Source organism: Bombina bombina, chromosome 5, assembly GCF_027579735.1.
Source record: "Bombina bombina isolate aBomBom1 chromosome 5, aBomBom1.pri, whole genome shotgun sequence".
NCBI lineage: Eukaryota > Metazoa > Chordata > Amphibia > Anura > Bombinatoridae > Bombina > Bombina bombina.
This window is the reverse complement of record NC_069503.1, coordinates 331,008,166-331,030,275: the sequence shown is the minus strand read 5'-3', so window position 1 is coordinate 331,030,275 and position 22,110 is coordinate 331,008,166. Positions and strand designations below refer to the sequence as shown.

Here is a 22,110-nt window from a genome sequence, read left to right as displayed (position 1 = left end):
TCAAAGGATTACGGCTCATTCTACTAGGTCAGTTTCTACTTCCTGGGCGTTTAGGAATGAAGCTTCTGTTGATCAGATTTGCAAAGCAGCAACTTGGTCTTCTTTGCATACTTTTACTAAATTCTACCATTTTGATGTTTTCTCTTCTTCTGAAGCAGTTTTTGGTAGAAAAGTACTTCAGGCAGCTGTTTCAGTTTGATTCTTCTGCTTATAATTTCAGTTTTTTTCATTATTAAGATTAAAACTTTTGTTTTGGGTTGTGGATTATTTTTCAGCGGAATTGGCTGTCTTTATGTTATCCCTCCCTCTCTAGTGACTCTTGCGTGGAAGTTCTACATCTTGGGTATTTATTATCCCATACGTCACTAGCTAATTACATGAAAGAAAACATAATTTATGTAAGAACTTACCTGATAAATTAATTTATTTCATATTAGCAAGAGTCCATGAGGCCCACCCTTTTTTGTGGTGGTTATGATTTTTTTGTATAAAGCACAATTATTCCAATTCCTTATTTTGATGCTTTCGCTCCTTTCTTATCACCCCAATTCTTGGCTATTCGTTAAACTGAATTGTGGGTGTGGTGAGGGGTGTATTTATAGGCATTTTGAGGTTTGGGAAACTTTGCCCCTCCTGGTAGGAATGTATATCGCATACGTCACTAGCTCATGGACTCTTGCTAATATGAAAGAAAGGAATTTATCAGGTAAGTTCTTACATAAATTATGTTTTTTGATTTTCATTCAGGATAAGGCAGTTTTGCAGACTTCATTTAAATTTCTACCTAAGGTTGTGAATTCTAACAATATTAATAGAGAAAGTGTTGTTCCTTCTTTGTGTCCTAATCCTAAGAATTCTTTGGAGAGATCCTTACATTCTTTGGATGTTGTAAGAGATTTGAAATATTATGTTGAAGCTACTAAAGATTTCAGGAAGACTTCTAGTCTGTTGTCTTTTCTGGTCCTAGGAAAGGTCAGAAAACGTCTGCTATTTCCTTGGCATCCTGGTTAAAGCTTTTGATTCATCAGTCTTATTTGGAGTCGGGTGAGGCCCCGTCTCAGAGAATTACTGCTCATTCTACTAGATCAGTCTCCACTTTGTGGGCTTTTAAGAATGAAGCTTCAGTTGATCAGATTTGCAAAGCAGCAACTTGGTCTTGTTTGCACACATTTACTAAATTCTACCGTTTTGATGTATTTGCTTCCCCGGAAGCAGTTTTTGGTAGAAAGGTTCTTCAGGCAGCTGTTTCAGTTTGATTCATCTGCTTATGTTTAAGTTTTTTATTTTTATTTTTGAGAATAATACTTATATATTTTGGGTTGTGGATTCATTTTTTCAGTGGAAAATGGTTGTTATTATTTTTATCCCTCCCTCTCTAGTGACTCTTCTGTGGAGTTCCACATCTTGAGTATTACTATCCCATACGTCACTAGCTCATTAGCTCTTGCCAATTACATGAAAGAAAACATAATTTATGTAAGAACTTACCTGATAAATTCATTTCTTTCATATTGGCAAGAGTCCATGAGACCCACCCTTTTTATGGTGGTTATGATTTTTTGTATAAAGCTTAATTATTTCCAAATTCCTTTGTTGATGCTTTTTACTCCTTTCTTTATCACCCCACTACTTGGCTATTCGTTAAACTGAATTGTGGGTGTGGTGAGAGGTGTATTTATAGGCATTTTGAGGTTTGAAAAACGTTGCCCCTCCTGGTAGGATTTTATATCCCACACATCACTAGCTCATGGACTCTTGCCAATATGAAAGAAATGAATTCATCAGGTAAGTTCTTGCATAAATGATTTTTTTGCAACATTTTCCTAAACTTACTGAATTAAGTTCTGACCTTTAGCATACTGACGTATCCTCAACTGATGGGGTCTTCTCTGATTCAGAGGATGCCACATCAGAAACTGGTATAGACAAATCTTCTTTTTTATTTTAGTTAGAATATATTCGTTCTCTCTTAAAGGAAGTTTTGTTTACTTTGGGTAATCTCCTGATGATAAAGCTAGTAATTGTCTAAATTCTGTATTTAAAGGAACAGTCTACACCAGAATTTTTATTGTTTTAAAGATAGATAATCCCTTTATTACCCATTCCCCAGTTTTGCATAACCAACACAGTTATAATAATATACTTTTAACCTCTGTGATTATCTTGTATCTAAGCCTCTGCAAACTTCCCCTTTTTTCAGTTCTTTTGACAGACTTGCAGTCTAGCCAATCAGTGCCTGCTCCCAGATAACTTCACGTGCACAAGCACAGCGTTATCTATATGAAATACGTGCACTAACACCCTCTAGTGGTGAAAAACTGTTAAAATGCAATCTGAAAAGAGGTGGGCTTCAAGGTCTAAGAAATTAGCATATGAACCTCCTAGGTTAAGCTTTCAACGAAGAATACCAAGAGAACAAAGCAAAATTGGTGATAAAAGTAAATTGGAAAATTGTTTAAAATGACATGCTCTGTCTGAATCATGAAAGTTTATTTTGGCCTAGACTGTCCCTTTAAGACTACTGTTATTACTCCTGAAGTATTATCTATTCCTGATGCTATCTCTAATGTGATTAATAAAGAATGGTCTAAGCCTGGTACCTTGTTTAACCTTCTATATTTAAGAAATTGTATCCTTTACCTGTAGCCTTAGATAGGAAGCTTGAATCTTATCCAAGAAGGGCATATTTACATTCTGGCTATTTTCTTAGACATGTTATATCTATGGCTGATGTTGCTGCTGGTTCTATTTTTTGGTTGGACAGTTTAGCACAGCAGTTGTCTTCAGATTCTGTATTATCTAACATTATTGTTTTATTTCAACATGCAAATCATTTTATTTGTGATGCTATATTTGATGTTAGGAAGATCAATGTCAAAACCATGTCTTTAGCCATTCTAACTAGAAGAGCTTTATGGCTTTAATGTTGGAATGCTGACATGGTGTATACGACTAGATTATTATCTCTCTCTTTTCAAGGTAAAAATCTTTTTGGTTCACAATTGGATTCTATTATCTCCACTGTTACTGGGGGTAAGTGAGTTTTCTGCTCCAAGATGAGAAATCTAAGGGTAAATTTAAAGCTCTCAATCGTTTTCATTCCTTTCGACAGAATAGAGAACAGAAAACCACTCCTTCCCCCTAAGGCCTTTTGCTCTAATTGGATCCATCTCCGAATTGGAATAAATCCAAGCCTTATAAGAAACCAAATCCTGACCCTAAACCTATATGAAGGTGCGGCCCTCAAACCAGTTTTTCTGGTAGGGGGCAGAATAAAGCTATTTCAAAGAGTTTGGACAGACTCTTTCCAAAATCAGTGGCTTCAGAATATACTTTCTTAGGGGTATCGAATAGGATTCAAAATAAGACTTCCTTTGGGAAGATTCTTTTTTACCCATGTAACAAAAACCCAGTAAAAGCTCAAGTCTTTCTGCAATTTGTTTCTGATCTAGAACTTTCAGGGGTAATTATCCCAGTTCCACAACAGAAACAAGGATTGTTTTTTTTTTATTCAAATCTATTCATTGTACCAAAGAAGGAAACTTCATTTAGACAATTTTAAATATGAAAACTTTAAATCGTTTTGTAAGTGTCCTAACTTTCAAGATGGTGACTATAAGGACTATTCTGCCTTTTGTTCAGCAAGGTCACTTCATGCCCACAAAAGGCTTTCAGGATGCTTACCTTCACAATCCGATTCATCCAGATCACTATCGTTTTCTGAGATTCTGTTTTCTAAACAAGCATTACCAATTTGTCGCTCTTCCGTTTGGCCTTGCAATAGCACCAAGAATACTCTTAATAGTTTTAAGTGCCCTTCTATCTGTAATCGGAGAGAATGGTATTGCGGTGTTAACTTATTTGGACGATATTTTGGTATTAGCTCAATAGATTTCCAGATAGATCCATGACTCTATCCTTAACAGAAAAGAGATGTTTGAGATTGGTTTCAGCTTGTCTAAACCTTCAGTCTCTTATCATTCCCTTCAGTGGCTATGTGCATGGAAGTTTTAGGTCTCAAGATTGCAGCATAGGACGCAATCCTTTTTGCTTGTTTTCATATAAGACCTCTACAGTTTGGAATGTGGCACCAATGGTGCAGGGGTTATACTCAGATATCACAACTGATATACTTAGATCCCAACTCTCCACTCTCTGACTTGGTGCTTAAACCATCACCTTATTGTATAAGGGACCTTCTTTGTTTGTCCTATCTGGACTGTGATCACAACAGATGCACATCTCTCAGGTTGGGGAGCTGTTTGAGGGTCTCTGACAGCACAAGGAGTTTGGAATCCTCGAGAGGCGAGGTTACCAAACTATATCTTAGAACTCTGTGCTATTTTCAGAGCTCTTCAGGCTTGGCCTCTATTAAAGAGAGACAGTCACAACAGTGGCATATGTCAATCATCAAGGGGGGACTTGCAGTCCCCTAGCACTAAAATAAGTAGCTCTTATACTTTCTTGGGTGGAATCCAATTCTGGTCTAATCACTGCGATTCATATACTAGGTGTAGACTATTTGGCATATACTAGGTGTAGACTATTTGGAAGAGGATTATCTCTCCATCCATGTATTCTATTAGATTGTGCAGATGTGGGGTCTCCAGACATAGATCTGATGGCCTCTCATCTAAACAAGAAACTTCCCAGATACCTCTCCAGGTCCAGGAATCCTCAAGCGGAATTGATGAATGCTCTAGCAGTTCGATGGTTTTACCAAACTGCTTACATTTTTTCACCTCTAGGAATGATCTCAAAGATTTTAATGGAACAGTCTTATGTGTTTCTGATAGCACCAGCAAGGTCTCATAGGTTCTAGTATGTGGACCTTGTCCAAATGTCCAGTTGCCAGCCTTGAACACTTCCTATAAGACCAGACCTTCTGTCTCAAGGCCCAGTTTTCCATCAGGATCTCAATTCCCTAAATTTAAAGGCATGGAAATTGAACGCCTAGTTCTTAGTCATAGACTTTTCTGTGACTCAGTAATTAAAACTATGAGACAGGCTCGTAAGTCTGTTTCAAGGAATATTTATCATAGGGTTTGGAAAACCTTTATTTCATGGTTATTCTTGCCTTTCATGTAGAATTCCTAGGATTTTACAGTTTCTTCATGATGGTTTGGATAAAGCTTTGTCTGCAAATATTTTGAAAGGACAAATCTCTGCTTTTTCTGTCTTTATTTCATAGAAAGATTGCTAAGTTAGATATTCACTGTTTTGTTCAGGCTTTGATTCGCATCAAGCCTGTTATTTAATCAATTTTTCCTCGGAGTCTCAATTTGGTTTTAAAGATTTTGCAGGCTCTTCCTTTTGAGCCTATGCATTCTTTGGATTTCTAAACTACTTTCTTGGAACGTTTTACTTCTTTTGGCTATCTCTTCTGCTAGAAGAGTTTCTGGATTGTCTGCTCTCTCTTGTGAGTCTCCTTATCTGATTTTCCTGTTTTCCGGACTTCGTTTACATTTTTGCCTAAGGTTGTGAATTCTAACAACACCAATCGGGAAATTATTGTTCCTTCCATGTGTCCTAATCCTAAGAATTTTCTTGAAAGGTCTTTACATTCTTTGGATGTGGTAAGAGCTTTGAAATATTATGTTGAGGCTACTAAAGATTTCAGAAAAACTGCTACTCTATTTGTTATTTTTTCTGTTTCCAGAAAAGGTCAGAAAGTCTCTGCCATTTCCTTGGCATCTTTGTTGAAGCTTTTGATTCACAAAGCCTATTTGGAGGCGGGGCAGTCTCCGCCTCAGCGTATTACAGCTCATTCTACTAGATCAGTCGCCACATCTTGGGTTTTCAAGAATGAAGCTTCAGTTGATCAAATTTGCAAAGCAGCAACTTGGTCTGCTTTGCATACATTTACTAAATTTTGATGTGTTTGCTTCTTCGGAAGCAGCCTTGGTAGAAAGGTTCTTCAGGCAGCTGTCTCAGAAAGAAGAAAGAAAACTTAATTATTTTTATAAATCACTTTATTTATTCTGTTCCTCTCTTTTTATGCTTTTTACTCCTTTTTACATCTCACTAACTTGGCTATTCGTTAAACTGAGGTATGAGTGAGGTGGGAGGTGTATTTATAGGCATTTGAGGTTTGCTAAACTTTGCCCCCTTCTGGTAGTAATGTATATCCCATACGTCACTAGCTCATGGACTCTTGCCACTATGAAAGAAATGAATTTATCAGGTAAGTTCTTACAAATATTATGTTTTTGTTTATTTTTTTTAATTTTGTTTTTTTCTGTAATTTTAGACTTCTTTTCTGTAATTTTTAGATTATTTTTCTTTATTTTGATGTTAGGTTTTATTTTTAAATGAATGTTATGATTTTTTATTTTATTGTCTTAGATTATGTAATTGGGGTTTATTTAGGGGGTGTTAGGTTAGGGGCCTTAGTATTTAAATGAGTTATTTGCGTTGTGGGGGCTTGGAGGTTTAGGAGTTAATAGGTTAATTAGGTTTATTGCGATGTGAGAATTTGGTGGTTTAGGAGTTAATAGGTTAATTAGGTTTTTTGGGGGGGTTGGCGGTTTAGGGCTTAATAGGTTAATTAGGTTTATTGCAATGTGGGGGGTTGGCGGTTTAGGGGTTAATATTTTATTTATGTTCTTTGCGTTGTTTAATTTGCGGATTAGGGGTTAATTATTTTTTTATTTTGTGATGTGGGGGTTGGCGGTTTAGATCTTTAATACTTCGTGTGGAAGGTTATTTTTTTTTGTTATACTTTATGCGGGCAGTTAGGTTTTTTTGTAGGTTTTTTTGTAGGTTTTTTTGTATTTTGATGGTTACGTGTTTTTTCGTTATTTCATGCGGGCAGTTGCGTGTTATTTTTTCTTTGGTTAAGGCTTTGTTTGCCTACGCTCCATCTAGATGGATTCCTCACACAGCCAACATACCTTTGAGGATGCGTGCGTAACTGGCGACACCGACAGACACGTTACAAATGCGATTATAGTATAGATTAATAACAATTGAGTTTTACATGTACGTATTTTACATTCCAATGTTCTTTACATAGGAGAAATTTTCTTTTTATTTCTAAACATTTATTTCTTTACTTATCTCTATCAATCTACAGTCATGGGGAAAAGAAAGTACACCTTCTTTGAATTCAATAGTTGTGCTTATCAGGACATAATAACAATCATCTGGTCTTTAGCAGGTTTTGCAATTAAGTAAATACAACCTCAGATGAACAACAACACATGACATACCATGCCCTGACATCGCACCTTGCTTTAAACAACTTACTGCCATAGATTGTCTTCATTTGCAGGTCCCTTTCAATTGTGGTAATCCTTTTGATCTTACTGATATAACTTGCACGTCAATCTGCTACCATCCCAATATTAGCACTTTTGTAAATTATCAGCTCCTAAAAATATGCAACCTTACTTAGTCTGTGGCAGATATAACACTATTTTATTTTTTATTTGTATCTTTAACTTCCATTTAACGTACAGTCTATGGGTCTAACTGTTCTCATTTAATGTTCTTTTTATTTGAATTACTTGCAACCCGCCTCTTTGTTTCCCACACTATATATATATATATATATATATATATATATATATATATATATATATATATATATATATATTAGAAAAATTCTACTACGGTCACACTCTTAGGTCTGGCTAAGCTACCCACATCACAGCCTTAAAACATCTTCGGCTTTGGGGCAGTTATACTAGCGCACAAAATAGCGTGTTTTGTTTATCTCCATCAAATGATTGTTCACTTACGGTTCTTTTTATTTGAAATATCTGTAACCCACCTCTTGGTTTCCCATTCCACATCTATATAGGAAATGCATACTATAGTCATATTCTCATGGGTCTGGCTAAGCCTCTTACATTACAGCCTGGAGTAAATGTATACTGACAATATCTCTATATCACTCCCCTTACCCCTCCAAGGCCTTGGCACTAATATGTTATCTCATTTTACCAACAGACATAGTGTGCCAGGTTTAGAAATTTCTCTACCCGTTTTCACTTTTCTAAGATCAAGTCAACACAAGTAGTCCTACCTAGAAAATGTAGGGCAGTATGGGTAATGTTTATAATGTATTTTTAGTTTAGTTGAGTTTTTTTTTTAAAGTTAGTTTGTTTAAAAAAACAAACAAAATAGCAACACTCTGGTACATACACATCAATGCTGTTGCATTTTATAACGTGGTAGATCCTTAAAATCAGCATTTTAAGCGCCACTACTGTATGAACATTTATTTGATAGTGTATGTTAATTCATCTTATTGTCTTGCTAACTCTCTTCCTTGTAACTTATCTTATGTACTATTTGTATGACATGCTGTGTATTATTGTACCATTTTGTTGGCCATAAATAAAAGGTTAAAAAAATTATAAAAATAAAAAAATAGGTAAATATAATTTCCATGTAAACTTGCTCTCGGTGGTTTGTAGTTTTTTTGTCATTGTATACAATCCACATATTAGTCACCGAGATGCACATGGAAGATATGTAAATGATATGTCAATGAAATTCCCTCAGTGCCAGCTACAAAATAAGTTATGACAACGTTATGAAGTGGCTGTTTAATTTCAGGGATTATTGCTTAAGCCTCATTGCATGTTTTTCAGGTGGTTTTCAATGCTGATTTAAGTGGGTGTCAAATGTTTCCTCTACATTTATGTGCATGCAACATGAGACTTTGCAAGGGACAGACTGTTAGCTTGTGTTTTAGTGCCCTCTAGTGACTTTTTAACTACTGCAGCACAAGTCTGTCACATTTTATAAGAATATAATCACTGTATATTAAGCAAAAGCTAACAAATATTAAGAACACTGATATTTGCATTTTTTCTATTTATAGCTCATTCTTTCTTTTGAGAGCCAGTATTCTTAGTTTTGTGCTCTAGTTAAATAGTCTATATTTTTTAATAATAATTGCAAAGGTAAGTTATCTGTGTGTTAATTAAATATGAAACTTGCAAGTGTGCTCTAATAATCTTTACAGTTTAAATGAAAATATCTAGCCTTTGCCTTAGTTGTGTTCACATTTTTATTGCCCTTTTTCTTTGAGAGTTTGTGCGTTTAGAGATACAGAGTGTGTACATGTGCCACAAATCGTTCATTTTTCTTTAATGTCTTGTTGTCTCAGTTGACATGGTTTGATTCCTATTGTGAGCCTTAACTACAGTGTTTACAAAGTGTTTTCTAAATTCTGTTTTTTTTGTTTTGTTTTTTTTAACAGAATCTTTTAATGGCTCTCCAACAGGCAGTATAAATTTGGTAAGTATTTTTTATTAACACATGACCACAAAAATGTTGTTTAAGAATCTGTAGTAAGTTTATGTAATTTATACCCTATATAATTTAGTGCATTTTAAAAACGGTATGTACTGCATAGCATACCTACCAACATTTCCAAATCCAAAATCCAAATCCACCTTAGCCCCCCCACTGAGCAAAAGTGTGATATGGGGTCTGTGGAGTGGGCTTAAAGGGACACTGAACCCAAAATTTTTCTTTCGTGATTCAGATAGAGCATGCAATTTTAAGCAACTTTCTAATATACACCTATTATCAATTTTTCTTTGTTGTCTTGCTTTCTTTATTTGAAAAAGAAGGCATCTAAGCTATTTTTTTGGTTCAGACCATAGAAAGCACTTTTTTATTGGTGGGTGAATGTATCCACCAATCAGCAAGGACAACGCAGTTTGTTCACCAAAAATTGGCCAGCATCTAAACTTACATTCTTGCATTTCAAATAAAGATACCAAGAGAATGAAGACAATTTGATAATAGGAGTCAATTAGAAAGTTGCTGAAAATTGCATGCTCTATCTTAATCACAAAAGAAAAAAATGGGGTTCTGTGTCCCTTTAACAAGTGGCAGAACAGAACTTAAAAAAAGCTAGAAGCAAAAGTTTTAACTGACAACAGAGGGAATATTCCTAACAAATTAAAGCTGCTACCTTTTGCTTTGTACAGTGTTTTTCTTATGTCAGCCCCCCCCCCCCCCGCTACACACAGTGATCTGACTTTTTTCTACTTTTAGTTGTAGCAACAGTTTGATATCAGCCTGCCCCCCCCTTGTCCCCTCACCCCCCCCCCCCTCTGCCTAGGTAGTAAGACCGCCTCTCTAACATGCAGGAGTAGAGGCAATACCGGCTTTATGTGACATAATAATGGAGACTGGGTGCGGTCACTCCTCACACTGCAGGGATAGGGCTAGGAGTATGTTGCAAACTCCATCGTACAACTGTAAAGCAATAAATTGTGTATTAACAGCCTGGGATTAAAGGGGAGATAAATCTCTAGCGATGCTAGAGTCTGAACTTCGCTCATATCTTACCCTTGGCCAGAGAAGTCCTGACCACCATTCTCAGAGACTCGCAGCACATTGCGATACTCAACTAGTAAGTAGACAAAGTGAGGCTCCTGAGGTGACTAGTCAGAACAAGTTAGTCCTTGAGACAACAACGTGGCACGGTCGCTGCCTTCTCATGCCTGAGCTCAAAGACGAGTCAACACGGCACATGCAGTCACATGCACCAAAAACCACTGACTGTGTATTGGTAGCATGTGGTCACGTGATGACCATGTATGGGCCCAAGAGAATTAAAAATATAATATATATATATATATATATATATATATATATATATATATATATATATATATATAAAATCAGGACAGTTGAGGTATATGCGTGACCAGATCTGAAGGGAAAAAAAGGGATACTTTGTCGATGACATGCAACAAACTGTAATCAAAATGAATGAATTTTTAAACTAAGTTTTGGTTGCAGCATTTCAAACCATTTATTTGAAATTAAATAACTATTGAAAACAATAGCTACTACTAACATCTTCACATGCAACATTGCTGAAAACCTACAGATAACAATATATGCCAGGTATAGTCAGCTGTAATTCCTACCAGTTGTAACTGGTGATTAGGCAGAAGACTCCATCTGTGTATGACCCATTTTATTTTATATATTTGAAAGGTGTTTTTTCTACCTCTGACACAACCTAACACATTTGGTAATACAAATATATTCACAAATATCACTTTACTAGAAAGTACATTAATAGTTATTAGCTATAAAGTAATCTTTCTACTGTTCAACTCTCTTTTCTGTTCAGCCCTTTTTCTGCTTTTCAGCTTTCTCTCTGATGTTCAGTTACTGTGTCTCTTGCAGATCAACTCTTTTTGCTCACAAGCCACCCGCCCCCACTTTACCTTTTTCTTTTTACATGTGTCAACCACCGCAGCATGTAGGGAAGTGCTATCGGATGTAAATATTGCATGCTATAGCCATAAGATGAATACAGGCACATATATAATAAATAAAAAAAATACGTTAAAAAATTGACTTTTTGATGCCCCTTCAAACCGTTCTGGGGACAAAGATGATGTCTTGTCACCCTGTTATAGCAGCATCTACTTAAAAAGCCATTATAGTGGAAATTAATTTTAGCTCTAGCAGGCCTGTAATGCAATGTGTTTAACCCCTGCAAAGAGGTTAAACAAATAGTTAAAATGCCACTCTGGAGCCACAGAGCACTGCCAGTTCCAAGCAGACACATTTGCTGACCCAATCAGCAGAGTTAGTCACATGACCCAGCTGTGCATCTATTGCTGCTAATTGGGTGACTGACTGTTTCCGCTCAGAGTTATCAGTGTACTGGGGCTCCAGAGCAGTAGTTCGACTGTGTTTAACCACATTGCAGGGGTTAAACACACTGCATTGTATGGTTGTTAGTGTTAAAATGACATACTCTAATGAATAAGTGATTGCTATTTTCCCCTCTCTAATGGCCCTTTAAAAAGCATTCTAGTCGATATTTAAAGAGTCAGCCAATGTTATTAATGTTACATAATTCTGCACTGTGTGCAGAATTATTTAACATGAATCTAGCAATGCCTGTAAAAAAAGGAGGCATATTTAAAGTTTTAAACTCCCAATACTTTACTTGCCTTCCCTTCCTCATCATCTTCTAAAGCTCTTGAGTTTTTATCAAAACCGCATCATGGACACGCTTTCTAATCGCAGGACGCCCAATTGCGCTGTTGAACTACATGCGGCATGCTCATGCCGGCAGCTTTACCCAGTGCGGGAGCTCACTACATGTACTCCAACAGCGCAATTGGGTACGATGTGATTAGACAGCGTGTTCATGATGCACTTTTGAAAAAACTCAGAAGCTGAAGAGGATGACCAGGAAGGGAAGTTACCTAAAGCTTTGGGGGTTGAAAACTTTATTATAACTCCTTATCGCTAAGTTATGGTACTAATTCTGCTCATAGTGCAGAATTATGTAACATTAATAACAATGTTAACTGGCCCTTTAATTGCACATTAGTGCACTTGAGTTACTGCAATTATTTTCTTAAAGCAGAAGAAAAAAAGCATCATGTCTTTTTAATGTTGTTTTTCTTTCCCTTTTCAGTCTAAGCATAAAAATGGGTCACATTTATAGATTGCTTTACAATATCTACCAAGAGCCAGTTATGTGTAGATAAACATTAAAAACTATAAAATATTGCTTCCATATTTCTTTGCTTCAGCCTCTTAACAACTTTTCTAATCCCCAAAAATAAGTTTGAATACATTTATATTTACATATATAAATATCTATCTTGAATTTTCCAGTGATCCACTAGGCACGGACGACTTATGAATTGCAGACTTTTTCCTATCTTTAAAGGGATAGTCTATACAAAATTCAGCACCTGTGTAGTGCTTGCTGATTGGTGTCTAAATAGTACCCACCAATCAGCAAGTGCTACCCATGGTGCTGAACCAAAAATGGACCGTCTCCTAAGCTTACATTCTGCAGCTTTTTCAAATAAAGATACCAAGAGAACGAAGAAAAATTGATAATAGGAGTAAATTAGAAAGTTGCTTAAAATTGCCTGCTCTATCTGAATTGTGAACATTTAGTTTTGACTAGACTATCCCTTTAACAGTGAGTGGACTAGTAACTTTGTCCCTCTGGGCTAGTAGCTTTTAACCCCTGAGGGCAGGTAGGCGCCACAGCAGGGCTGTGGCGAGGTGCAGGGTTTTTTTTGGTTAATCATAACGTTTTTTTTGTATAACGTTTTTGTGCATAAGGGTTAAGTATTCCTTTTCTTGTGGTGCAATCTTAGCTGGCAAGTTAGGATACATATATAATAAAATTGAGATAATTTTATCATTTTAAAGCAGTTTTGGAAAAATTGTATGCTTTTTTTCTCTTAAAGGGCCACTGTAAGTAAATATTTTCTATGCCTGTTACTAACTAACTACCCCAAATACGCTTTTTATCAATAGCATTTCATTAACATATCTCTACCGTATATCAGAAATCTTGTCTGCAAATTTAATTGTTTTCCAAACCCACTCTGTGGGTATCCTTTGCTCTGTACCAATCCGTTTACAATACCTAGGTTTCAAAATGGCGCTTTAAACACAGTTATTGGTTTAAGTATTTTGAACATGCAGTGCTGAAAATAGTGGGCAGGATAACGTGACATCATCGGCGAATAAAAGATATAACTTTTAGAATGTTATGAAACTTTGTTTTGGAGAAAATATAGGTCAGTAGGTTTTAATTAATGTTTATTAACTTTAATATGTTAGTTGTTTAGCTTAAAAATTATAACAGAAAGTAATTCTTTAAAGGCGCAGTACCGTTTTTTCAGATTGTTATTTTTTTTCACTAAATAAAGTGTTTTCAAGCCTGTTTATGGTCATTACTAGCATGTGTTAACATGTCTGACATTGAGGAAAGCCAATGTTCCATGTGTTTAGAAGCCATTGTGGAACCTCCACTTCAAATGTGTCCCTCATGTACTGAAAGGGCCTTACATTGCAAAGAACATATTTTAGCTGATAAAAGTATGTCTCAGGATGATTCTCAGTCAGAAGAGAATCAGGTTATGCCATCTGCTTCTCCCCAAATGTCACAACCTTTAACGCCCGCCCAAGCGACGCCAAGTACTTCTAGTGCGTCTAATTCTTTCACCCTGCAAGATATGGCTGCAGTTATGTCTACTACCCTTACAGAGGTATTATCTAAACTGCCAGGTTTACAGGGTAAGCGCAGCAGGTCAGGTATTAGAGTAAATGCTGAGCCCTCTGACGCGTTATTGGCCATCTCCGATGTACCCTCACAGTGTTCTTATTTGGGGGTGGGGGGATTGTTGTCTGAGGGAGAGCTTTCTGATTCAGGAAAGATGTTCCCTCAAGCAGACTCAGATGTGACGGCCTTTAAGTTTAAGCTTGAACACCTCCGCTTGTTACTCAGGGAGGTCTTAGCGACTCTAGATGTAAAAGAGAAACTGTGTAAAATGGATAAATATGTAGAAGTTCAAACAGAATCATTTTCGTTCCTTTCGAAACTTTAAAGGCGGACCCTCTACTTCCTCATCCGCCTCCAAGTAGGAGGGGAACTTTGCTCAATCCAAGTCAGTCTGGAGACCTAACCAGACCTGGAATAAAGGTAAACAGGCCAAGAAGCCTGCTGCTGCTACCAAGACAGCATGAAGGGGCAGCCCCCAATCCGGGACCGGATCTAGTAGGGGGCAGACTTTCTCTCTTCGCTCAGGCTTGGGCAAGAGACGTTCAGGATTCCTGGGCATTAGAAATTGTGACCCAGGGGTATCGTCTAGAATTCAAGGTTTCTCTCCCAAGAGGGAGATTTCATATTACACGTTTGTCTGTAGACTAGACAAATGAGAGGCGTTCTTACGCTGTGAAGAAGACCTATATACCATGGGTGTAATCTGCTCGGTTCCAAAATTAGAACAAGGGCAGGGGTTTTACTCCAATCTGTTTGTGGTTCCCAAAAAAAAGCGAACCTTCAGACCGATTTTATATCTCAAAAGTCTAAACAAATTTCTCAGAGTCCCATCGTTCAAGATGGAGACCATACGAACAATTTTACCAATGATCCAGGAGGGTCAATATATGACCATCGTAGATTTGAAGGATGCGTATCTTCATATTCCTATCCACAAAGATCATCACCAGTTCCTCAGGTTCGCCTTCCTGGACAAACATTACCAGTTTGTAGCCCTTCCTTTCGAGTTGGCCACAGCTCCCAGAATTTTCACAAAGGTGCTAAAGTCCCTTCTGGCGGTTCTAAGGCCGCGGGGCATAGCAGTGGCGCCCTATCTGGACGATATTTTGATTCAGGCGTCAGCTTACCATCTAGCCAAATCTCACACGGACATCGTGTTGGCTTTTCTAAGAACTCACGGGTGGAAGGTGAACATAAAAAAGAGTTTGTTAGTTCCCCTGACAAGAGTTCCATTCCTAGGAACTCTGATAGACTCAGTAGACATGAAAATTTTTCTGACGGAGGTCAGAAAATCAAAGATCTTAACTACTTGCCGAGCACTTCATTCCATTCCTCGGCCATCAGTGGCGTAGTGTATGGAGGTCATTGGGTTAATGGTAGCGGCAATGGACATAGTTCCGTTTGCTCGCTTACATCTCAGACCACTGCAGCTGTGCATGCTCAGACAGTGAAATGGGGATTATGCGGATTTATCTCTGCGGCTAAATCTGGATCTAGAGACCAGAGACTCTCTTCATTGGTGGTTGTCACAGAATCATCTGTCCCAGGGAATGTGCTTCCGCAGGCCAGCATGGGTCATAGTGATGGCGGACACCAGCCTCTTGGGCTGGGGTGCAGTCTGGAATTCCCTAAAGGCTCAGGGTGTGTGGACTCAGGAGGAGTCCCTACTACCAATAAATATTCTGGAACTGAGAGCAATATTCAATGCGCTTCAAGCGTGGCCTCAGCTGGCTTCAGCCAAATTCATAAGATTCCAGTCGGACAATGTCACGACTGTAGCATATATCAATCATCAAGGGGGAACAAAGAGTTCTCTAGCGATGATAGAGGTTTCCAAAATAATTCGATGGGCAGAGACTCACTCTTGCCATCTATCAGCAATATATATCCCAGGAGTGGAGAACTGGGATGCGGATTTTCTAAGTCGTCAGACTTTTCATCCGGGGGAGTGGGAGCTCCATCCGGAGGTGTTTGCAAAATTGATCCATCAATGGGGCACACCGGAATTGGATCTGATGGCATCTCATCAGAATGCCAAACTTCCTTGTTACGGGTCCAGATCAAGGGATCCTCAAGCAGTACTGATAGATGCTCTAGCAGTACCTTGGTCGTTCAACCTGGCTTATGTGTTTCCTCCTTTTCCTCTCCTACCTCGTCTGATTGCCAGAATCAAACAGGAGAGGGCTTCGGTAATCTTGATAGCGCCTGCGTGGCCACGCAGGACTTACTATGCAGATCTGGTGGAAATGTCATCTCTGCCACCGTGGAAACTGCCACTGAGACAGTACCTTCTCATTCAGGGTCCATTCCAACATCCAAATCTAATTTCTCTGCAATTGACTGCCTGGAGATTGAACGCTTGATTTTATCTAAGCGGGGATTCTCTGAGTCGGTCATTGATACCTTGATTCAGGCTTGAAAGCCTGTCACTAGGAAAATTTACCATAAGATATGGCGTAAATATCTTTATTGGTGCGAATCCAAAGGCTACTCATGGAGTAAGATCAGGATTCCTAGGACTTTGTCCTTTCTCCAAGAAGGATTGGAGAAGGGGTTATCAGCTAATTGCTTAAAAGGACAGATTTCTGCTTTGTCAATCTTAAACACAAGCGTCTGGCAGATGTCCCAGACGTTCAGTCATTTTGTAAGGCTTTGGTTAGAATCTAACCTGTGTTGAAACCTGTTGCTCCGCCATGGAGTTTGAATTTAGTTCTAAATGTTCTTCAAGGGGTTCCGTTTGAACCCATGCATTCCATAGATATTAAACTTCTATCTTGGAAAGTTCTATTTTTAGTTGCTATCTCTTCTGCTTGAAGAGTTTCTGAGCTTTCTGCGTTACAATGCAACTCGCCTTATCTTATATTCCATTCTAATAAGGTGGTTTTGCGCACTAAACCTGGATTCCTTCCTAAGTTTGTTTCAAATAAGAATATTAATCAGGAAATTGTTGTTCCTTCTCTATGTCCTAGTCCTCCTTCTAAGAAGGAGCGTCTGTTACATAAATTGGATGTTGTTCGTGCCTTGACGTTTTACTTACAAGCGACCAAGGATTTCCGTCAAACATCTTCTCTATTTGTTGTCTATTCTAGAAAGCGTAGGAATCAATAAGCTACAGCTACCTCTTTCTTTTTGGCTGAAAAGCATCATCCGTTTGGCATACAAGACTGCTGGACAGCAGCATCCTGAAAAAATTACAGCTCATTCTACTAGAGCGGTGGCTTCCACATGGGCTTTTAAAAACGATGCTTCTGTTGAACAGATTTGTAAGGCTGCGACTTGGTCTTCCCTTCATACCTTTTCCAAATTTTACAAATTTGATACCTTTGCTTCTTCTAAGGCTATTTTTGGGAGAAAAGTTTTTCAAGCAGTGGTGCCTTCTGTTTTGGTATCTGTCTTGTCCCTCCTGTTCATCCGTGTCCTGTAGCTTTGGTATTGTATCCCACAAGTAAAGGATGAATCCGTGGACTCGTCTTATCTTGTAGAAGAAAAGGAAATTAATGCTTACCTGATAAATTGATTTCTTCTAAGATACGACGAGTCCACGGCCCTCACTGTCAATTTAAGACAGATTATATTTTTTTTTAAAAAAACTTCAGTCACCTGCATCTTTTAGTTTTCTCCTTTTTCTTCCTATACCTTCGGTCGAATGACTGGGGGGTGGAGTCAAGGGAGGAGCTATATAGACAGCTCTGCTGTGGTACTCTTTGTCACTTCCTGTTGGCAGGAGGATAATATCCCACAAGTAAAGGATGAATCTGTGGACTCATCGTATCTTAGAAGAAATCAATTTATCAGGTAAGCATAAATTTCCTTTTTTGGTTGCATTACATGTTAAAGGATTTTGCACCTCTCTCCTCTACTTTTGAAGGTACAAAAACATTTATAAATTTGTTGTGAAAATATTTTCACATCCAAATAACAAATTAACTTCTAGCTAACTTTATACAATTATATCTGAACTCTGAAAAGCAAATATAGTATGTGGTAGCAGTTTAAGTGCTAAAAGAAGCATGTAATGTAATATCTCAGTTAATTCGCTTCAAAGTGCAGCTGTTTCATGAATATTTAAAATCAGTATAAATATAAGATATGTAAACATACAGAGGAAGTATTGTTCATTTTAGTATGCATGATATATTAACCCTTTAGCTGCTATATGGAGCTTCCCTCTGGCAGCCAAAGTGTTAAAGAGTAATATTTTTTTTATTTTCAGATTGATCCTTCCAGTTGCTATTTCCTTTACTGGTGTTTTTATGTGTTTCTTGTAGTAAAGTGTTAAGTTGATTTTCTGAATGACACTTTCTGTGTCATTTGATGTTGAAAGGGATCTTTTCACAGAAAGTGAAGGAAGCATTGGTGTTAGTATGAGGTCTGAGAAACAATGGTGTATATATGGAGGAACCTTTTTTTTCCTTAGTATGTAATGTTTAATGCTATTCTGGGACTGCAGTGCTTTTGCAGGTGTTTGAACACTAGCAGATTAGTTGTTTCTGGCGTGATTCCATGTCTGGAGTAAATGCCTACTCAAATAATACAGCTCCCTTGTGTCACTTGGTTACAATAAACAGAGCAGGCAATGAATAGGGGAAAGGTCATTTCTAAGGTCAATGACTTGCAATATTGGTAACTCGTTTAAAAGCCTTGTTCTTTTCTCTCTTTCTCTTTTTTATGGTGTTTGTTGCTTGAGCAAAAAGATCTCTCAGATATGTTACATGCAGGGGACATTTACACTGTTCAAATAAAGCTTAAATCCACCTGGTATTGTTTTTTTTTTTATTCTCATGAACAAGCTAACATTATTTGGGGAATATCGAGGGAGTTTTAATGGTTATTAATTTACTAAATAAACTAAACTTGCTGTTAACTGTGTGTTTTTTTTAATGATTGCTATTTCTTGGTTCTAAGATAAAAAATTTGAAAAAATATAGTGGAAATGTTTTTAAAAAAAACAACAAAAAAAGCCAGAAAGGCTGATTTTCTTTCTTACCTGAATATTTGTTTTTATTTTATTTTGTTTACATGTATGTATGTATGTGTATATGCATGTATATATATATATATATATATATATATATATATATATATATATATATATACACATACATGTATATATATATATACACACACACATATATATATATATATATATATATATATATATATATATATATAAATAAACATGAAGCGCATGTGAGCATGCGGGAAACGCGTCATATCTAACCCTGCACACTGTGATTGTGTCTCTTACCTGTCTGCTCAATAAATTATCCACTTTGGAAAGAGTTCTGCAGTTCCTCGTTTTTCTTCTCCCTAATCATATATATATATATATATATATATATATATATATATATATATATATATATATATATAAAATCAATGTAAATATTTGCATAGGAAATTAGTACATCTAGGCAAGTATCCCCGCTTGCTTTCCCCCAGAAATTCTTAATATGCAATGTTTCCAATGCACAAGAGAATTGTGGGTAAGATATGCAAATTAGGTATGCAAATTCTCAGTTTTTTTGCTAAAAAAATACTGTTTTAACACAGCGATCCTTTTAAACAGGATTATGACAGCAAACCAGAAATCACTCACTAGACAAGCCTGTTTCGTTCTTTTTGGAACTCATCAGTAGGAGATAGATTTCTGGTTGCTGCATTGGAAAAGCTATTTTCATGGTTAAACCAAAATTCATTAAAATTATGGGGGGAGATAAAAAACTGAAATTAAAATCCTCCATGTCTCAAAATTAAATCAATGTAAATATTTGCATAGGAAATTAGTACATCTAGGCAAGTATCCCCGCTTGCTTTCCCCCAGAAATTCTTAATATGCAATGTTTCCAATGCACAAGAGAATTGTGGGTAAGATATGCAAATTAGGTATGCAAATTCTCAGTTTTTTTGCTAAAAAAATACTGTTTTAACACAGCGATCCTTTTAAACAGGAATATGACAGCAAACCAGAAATCACTCACTAGACAAGCCTGTTTCGTTCTTTTTGGAACTCATCAGTAGGAGATAGATTTCTGGTTGCTGCATTGGAAAAGCTATTTTCATGGTTAAACCAAAATTCATTAAAATTATGGGGGGAGATAAAAAACTGAAATTAAAATCCTCCATGTCTCAAAATTAAATCAATGTAAATATTTGCATAGGAAATTAGTACATCTAGGCAAGTATCCCCGCTTGCTTTCCCCCAGAAATTCTTAATATGCAATGTTTCCAATGCACAAGAGAATTGTGGGTAAGATATGCAAATTAGGTATGCAAATTCTCAGTTTTTTTGCTAAAAAAATACTGTTTTAACACAGCGATCCTTTTAAACAGGAATATGACAGCAAACCAGAAATCACTCACTAGACAAGCCTGTTTCGTTCTTTTTGGAACTCATCAGTAGGAGATAGATTTCTGGTTGCTGCATTGGAAAAGCTATTTTCATGGTTAAACCAAAATTCATTAAAATTATGGGGGGAGATAAAAAAAACTGAAATTAAAATTCTCCATCTCTCAAAATTAAATCAATGTAAATATTTGCATAGGAAATTAGTACATACATTAGTACATTTCCTATGCAAATATTTACATTGATTTAATTTTGAGACATGGAGGATTTTTTTTATCTCCCCCCATAATTTTAATGAATTTTGGTTTAACCATGAAAATAGCTTTTCCAATGCAGCAACCAGAAATCTGTCTCATACTGATGAGTTCCAAAAAGAACGAAACAGGCTTGTCTAGTGAGTGATTTCTGGTTTGCTGTCATATTCCTGTTTAAAAGGATCGCTGTGTTAAAACAGTATTTTTGAAGCAAAAAAACGGAGAATTTGCATACCTAATTTGCATATCTTACCCACAATTCTCTTGTGCATTGGAAACATTGCATATTAAGAATTTCTGGGGGAAAGCAAGCGGGGATACTTGCCTAGATGTACTAATTTCCTATGCAAATATTTACATTGATTTAATTTTGAGACATGGAGGATTTTAATTTCAGTTTCTCCAACATAGGTGTGTCCGGTCCACGGCGTCATCCTTACTTGTGGGATATTCTCTTCCCCAACAGGAAATGGCAAAGAGCCCAGCAAAGCTGGTCACATGATCCCTCCTAGGCTCCGCCTACCCCAGTCATTCTCTTTGCCGTTGTACAGGCAACATCTCCACGGAGATGGCTTAGAGTTTTTTAGTGTTTAACTGTAGTTTTTATTATTCAATCAAGAGTTTGTTATTTTGAAATAGTGCTGGTATGTACTATTTACTCAGAAACAGAAAAGAGATGAAGATTTCTGTTTGTATGAGGAAAATGATTTTAGCAACCGTAACTAAAATCCATGGCTGTTCCACACAGGACTGTTGAGAGCAATTAACTTCAGTTGGGGGAACAGTGTGCAGTCTCTTGCTGCTTGAGGTATGACACATTCTAACAAGACGATGTAATGCTGGAAGCTGTCATTTTCCCTATGGGATCCGGTAAGCCATGTTTATTACGATCTTAAATAAGGGCTTCACAAGGGCATATTAAGACTGTAGACTGTTTCTGGGCTAAATCGATTCATTATTAACACATATTTAGCCTTGAGGAATCATTTTATCTGGGTATTTTGATATAATAATATCGGCAGGCACTGTATTAGACACCTTATTCCTTAGGGGCTTTCCCAAAGCTTAAGCAGAGCCTCATTTTCGCGCCGGTGTGGCGCACTTGTTTTTGAGAGGCATGGCATGCAGTCGCATGTGAGAGGAGCTCTGATACTTAGAAAAGACTTTCTGAAGGCGTCATTTGGTATCGTATTCCCCTTTGGGCTTGGTTGGGTCTCAGCAAAGCAGATACCAGGGACTGTTAAGGGGTTAAAGTTTAAAACGGCTCCGGTTCCGTTATTTTAAGGGTTAAAGCTTCCAAATTTGGTGTGCAATACTTTTAAGGCTTTAAGACACTGTGGTGAAAATTTGGTGAATTTTGAACAATTCCTTCATGTTTTTTCGCAATTGCAGTAATAAAGTGTGTTCAGTTTAAAATTTAAAGTGACAGTAACGGTTTTATTTTAAAAACGTTTTTGTACTTTGTTATCAAG

The 22,110-nt window shown here is 37.0% G+C and overlaps 1 protein-coding gene across 2 annotated transcripts in view; it reads left to right on the top strand.

Annotated features, from left to right (window-relative positions):
* The window catches only part of SNX13 (sorting nexin 13), an 882,412-nt gene that overhangs the window by 657,410 nt on the left and 202,892 nt on the right, over nucleotides 1-22,110 (top strand). For both annotated transcript variants that reach the window (XM_053714126.1, XM_053714125.1), the window contains exon 16: nucleotides 9,215-9,252. In XM_053714126.1, coding sequence (XP_053570101.1) covers nucleotides 9,215-9,252 — 38 coding nt within the window. The remainder of the gene's footprint in view (nucleotides 1-9,214; nucleotides 9,253-22,110) is intronic.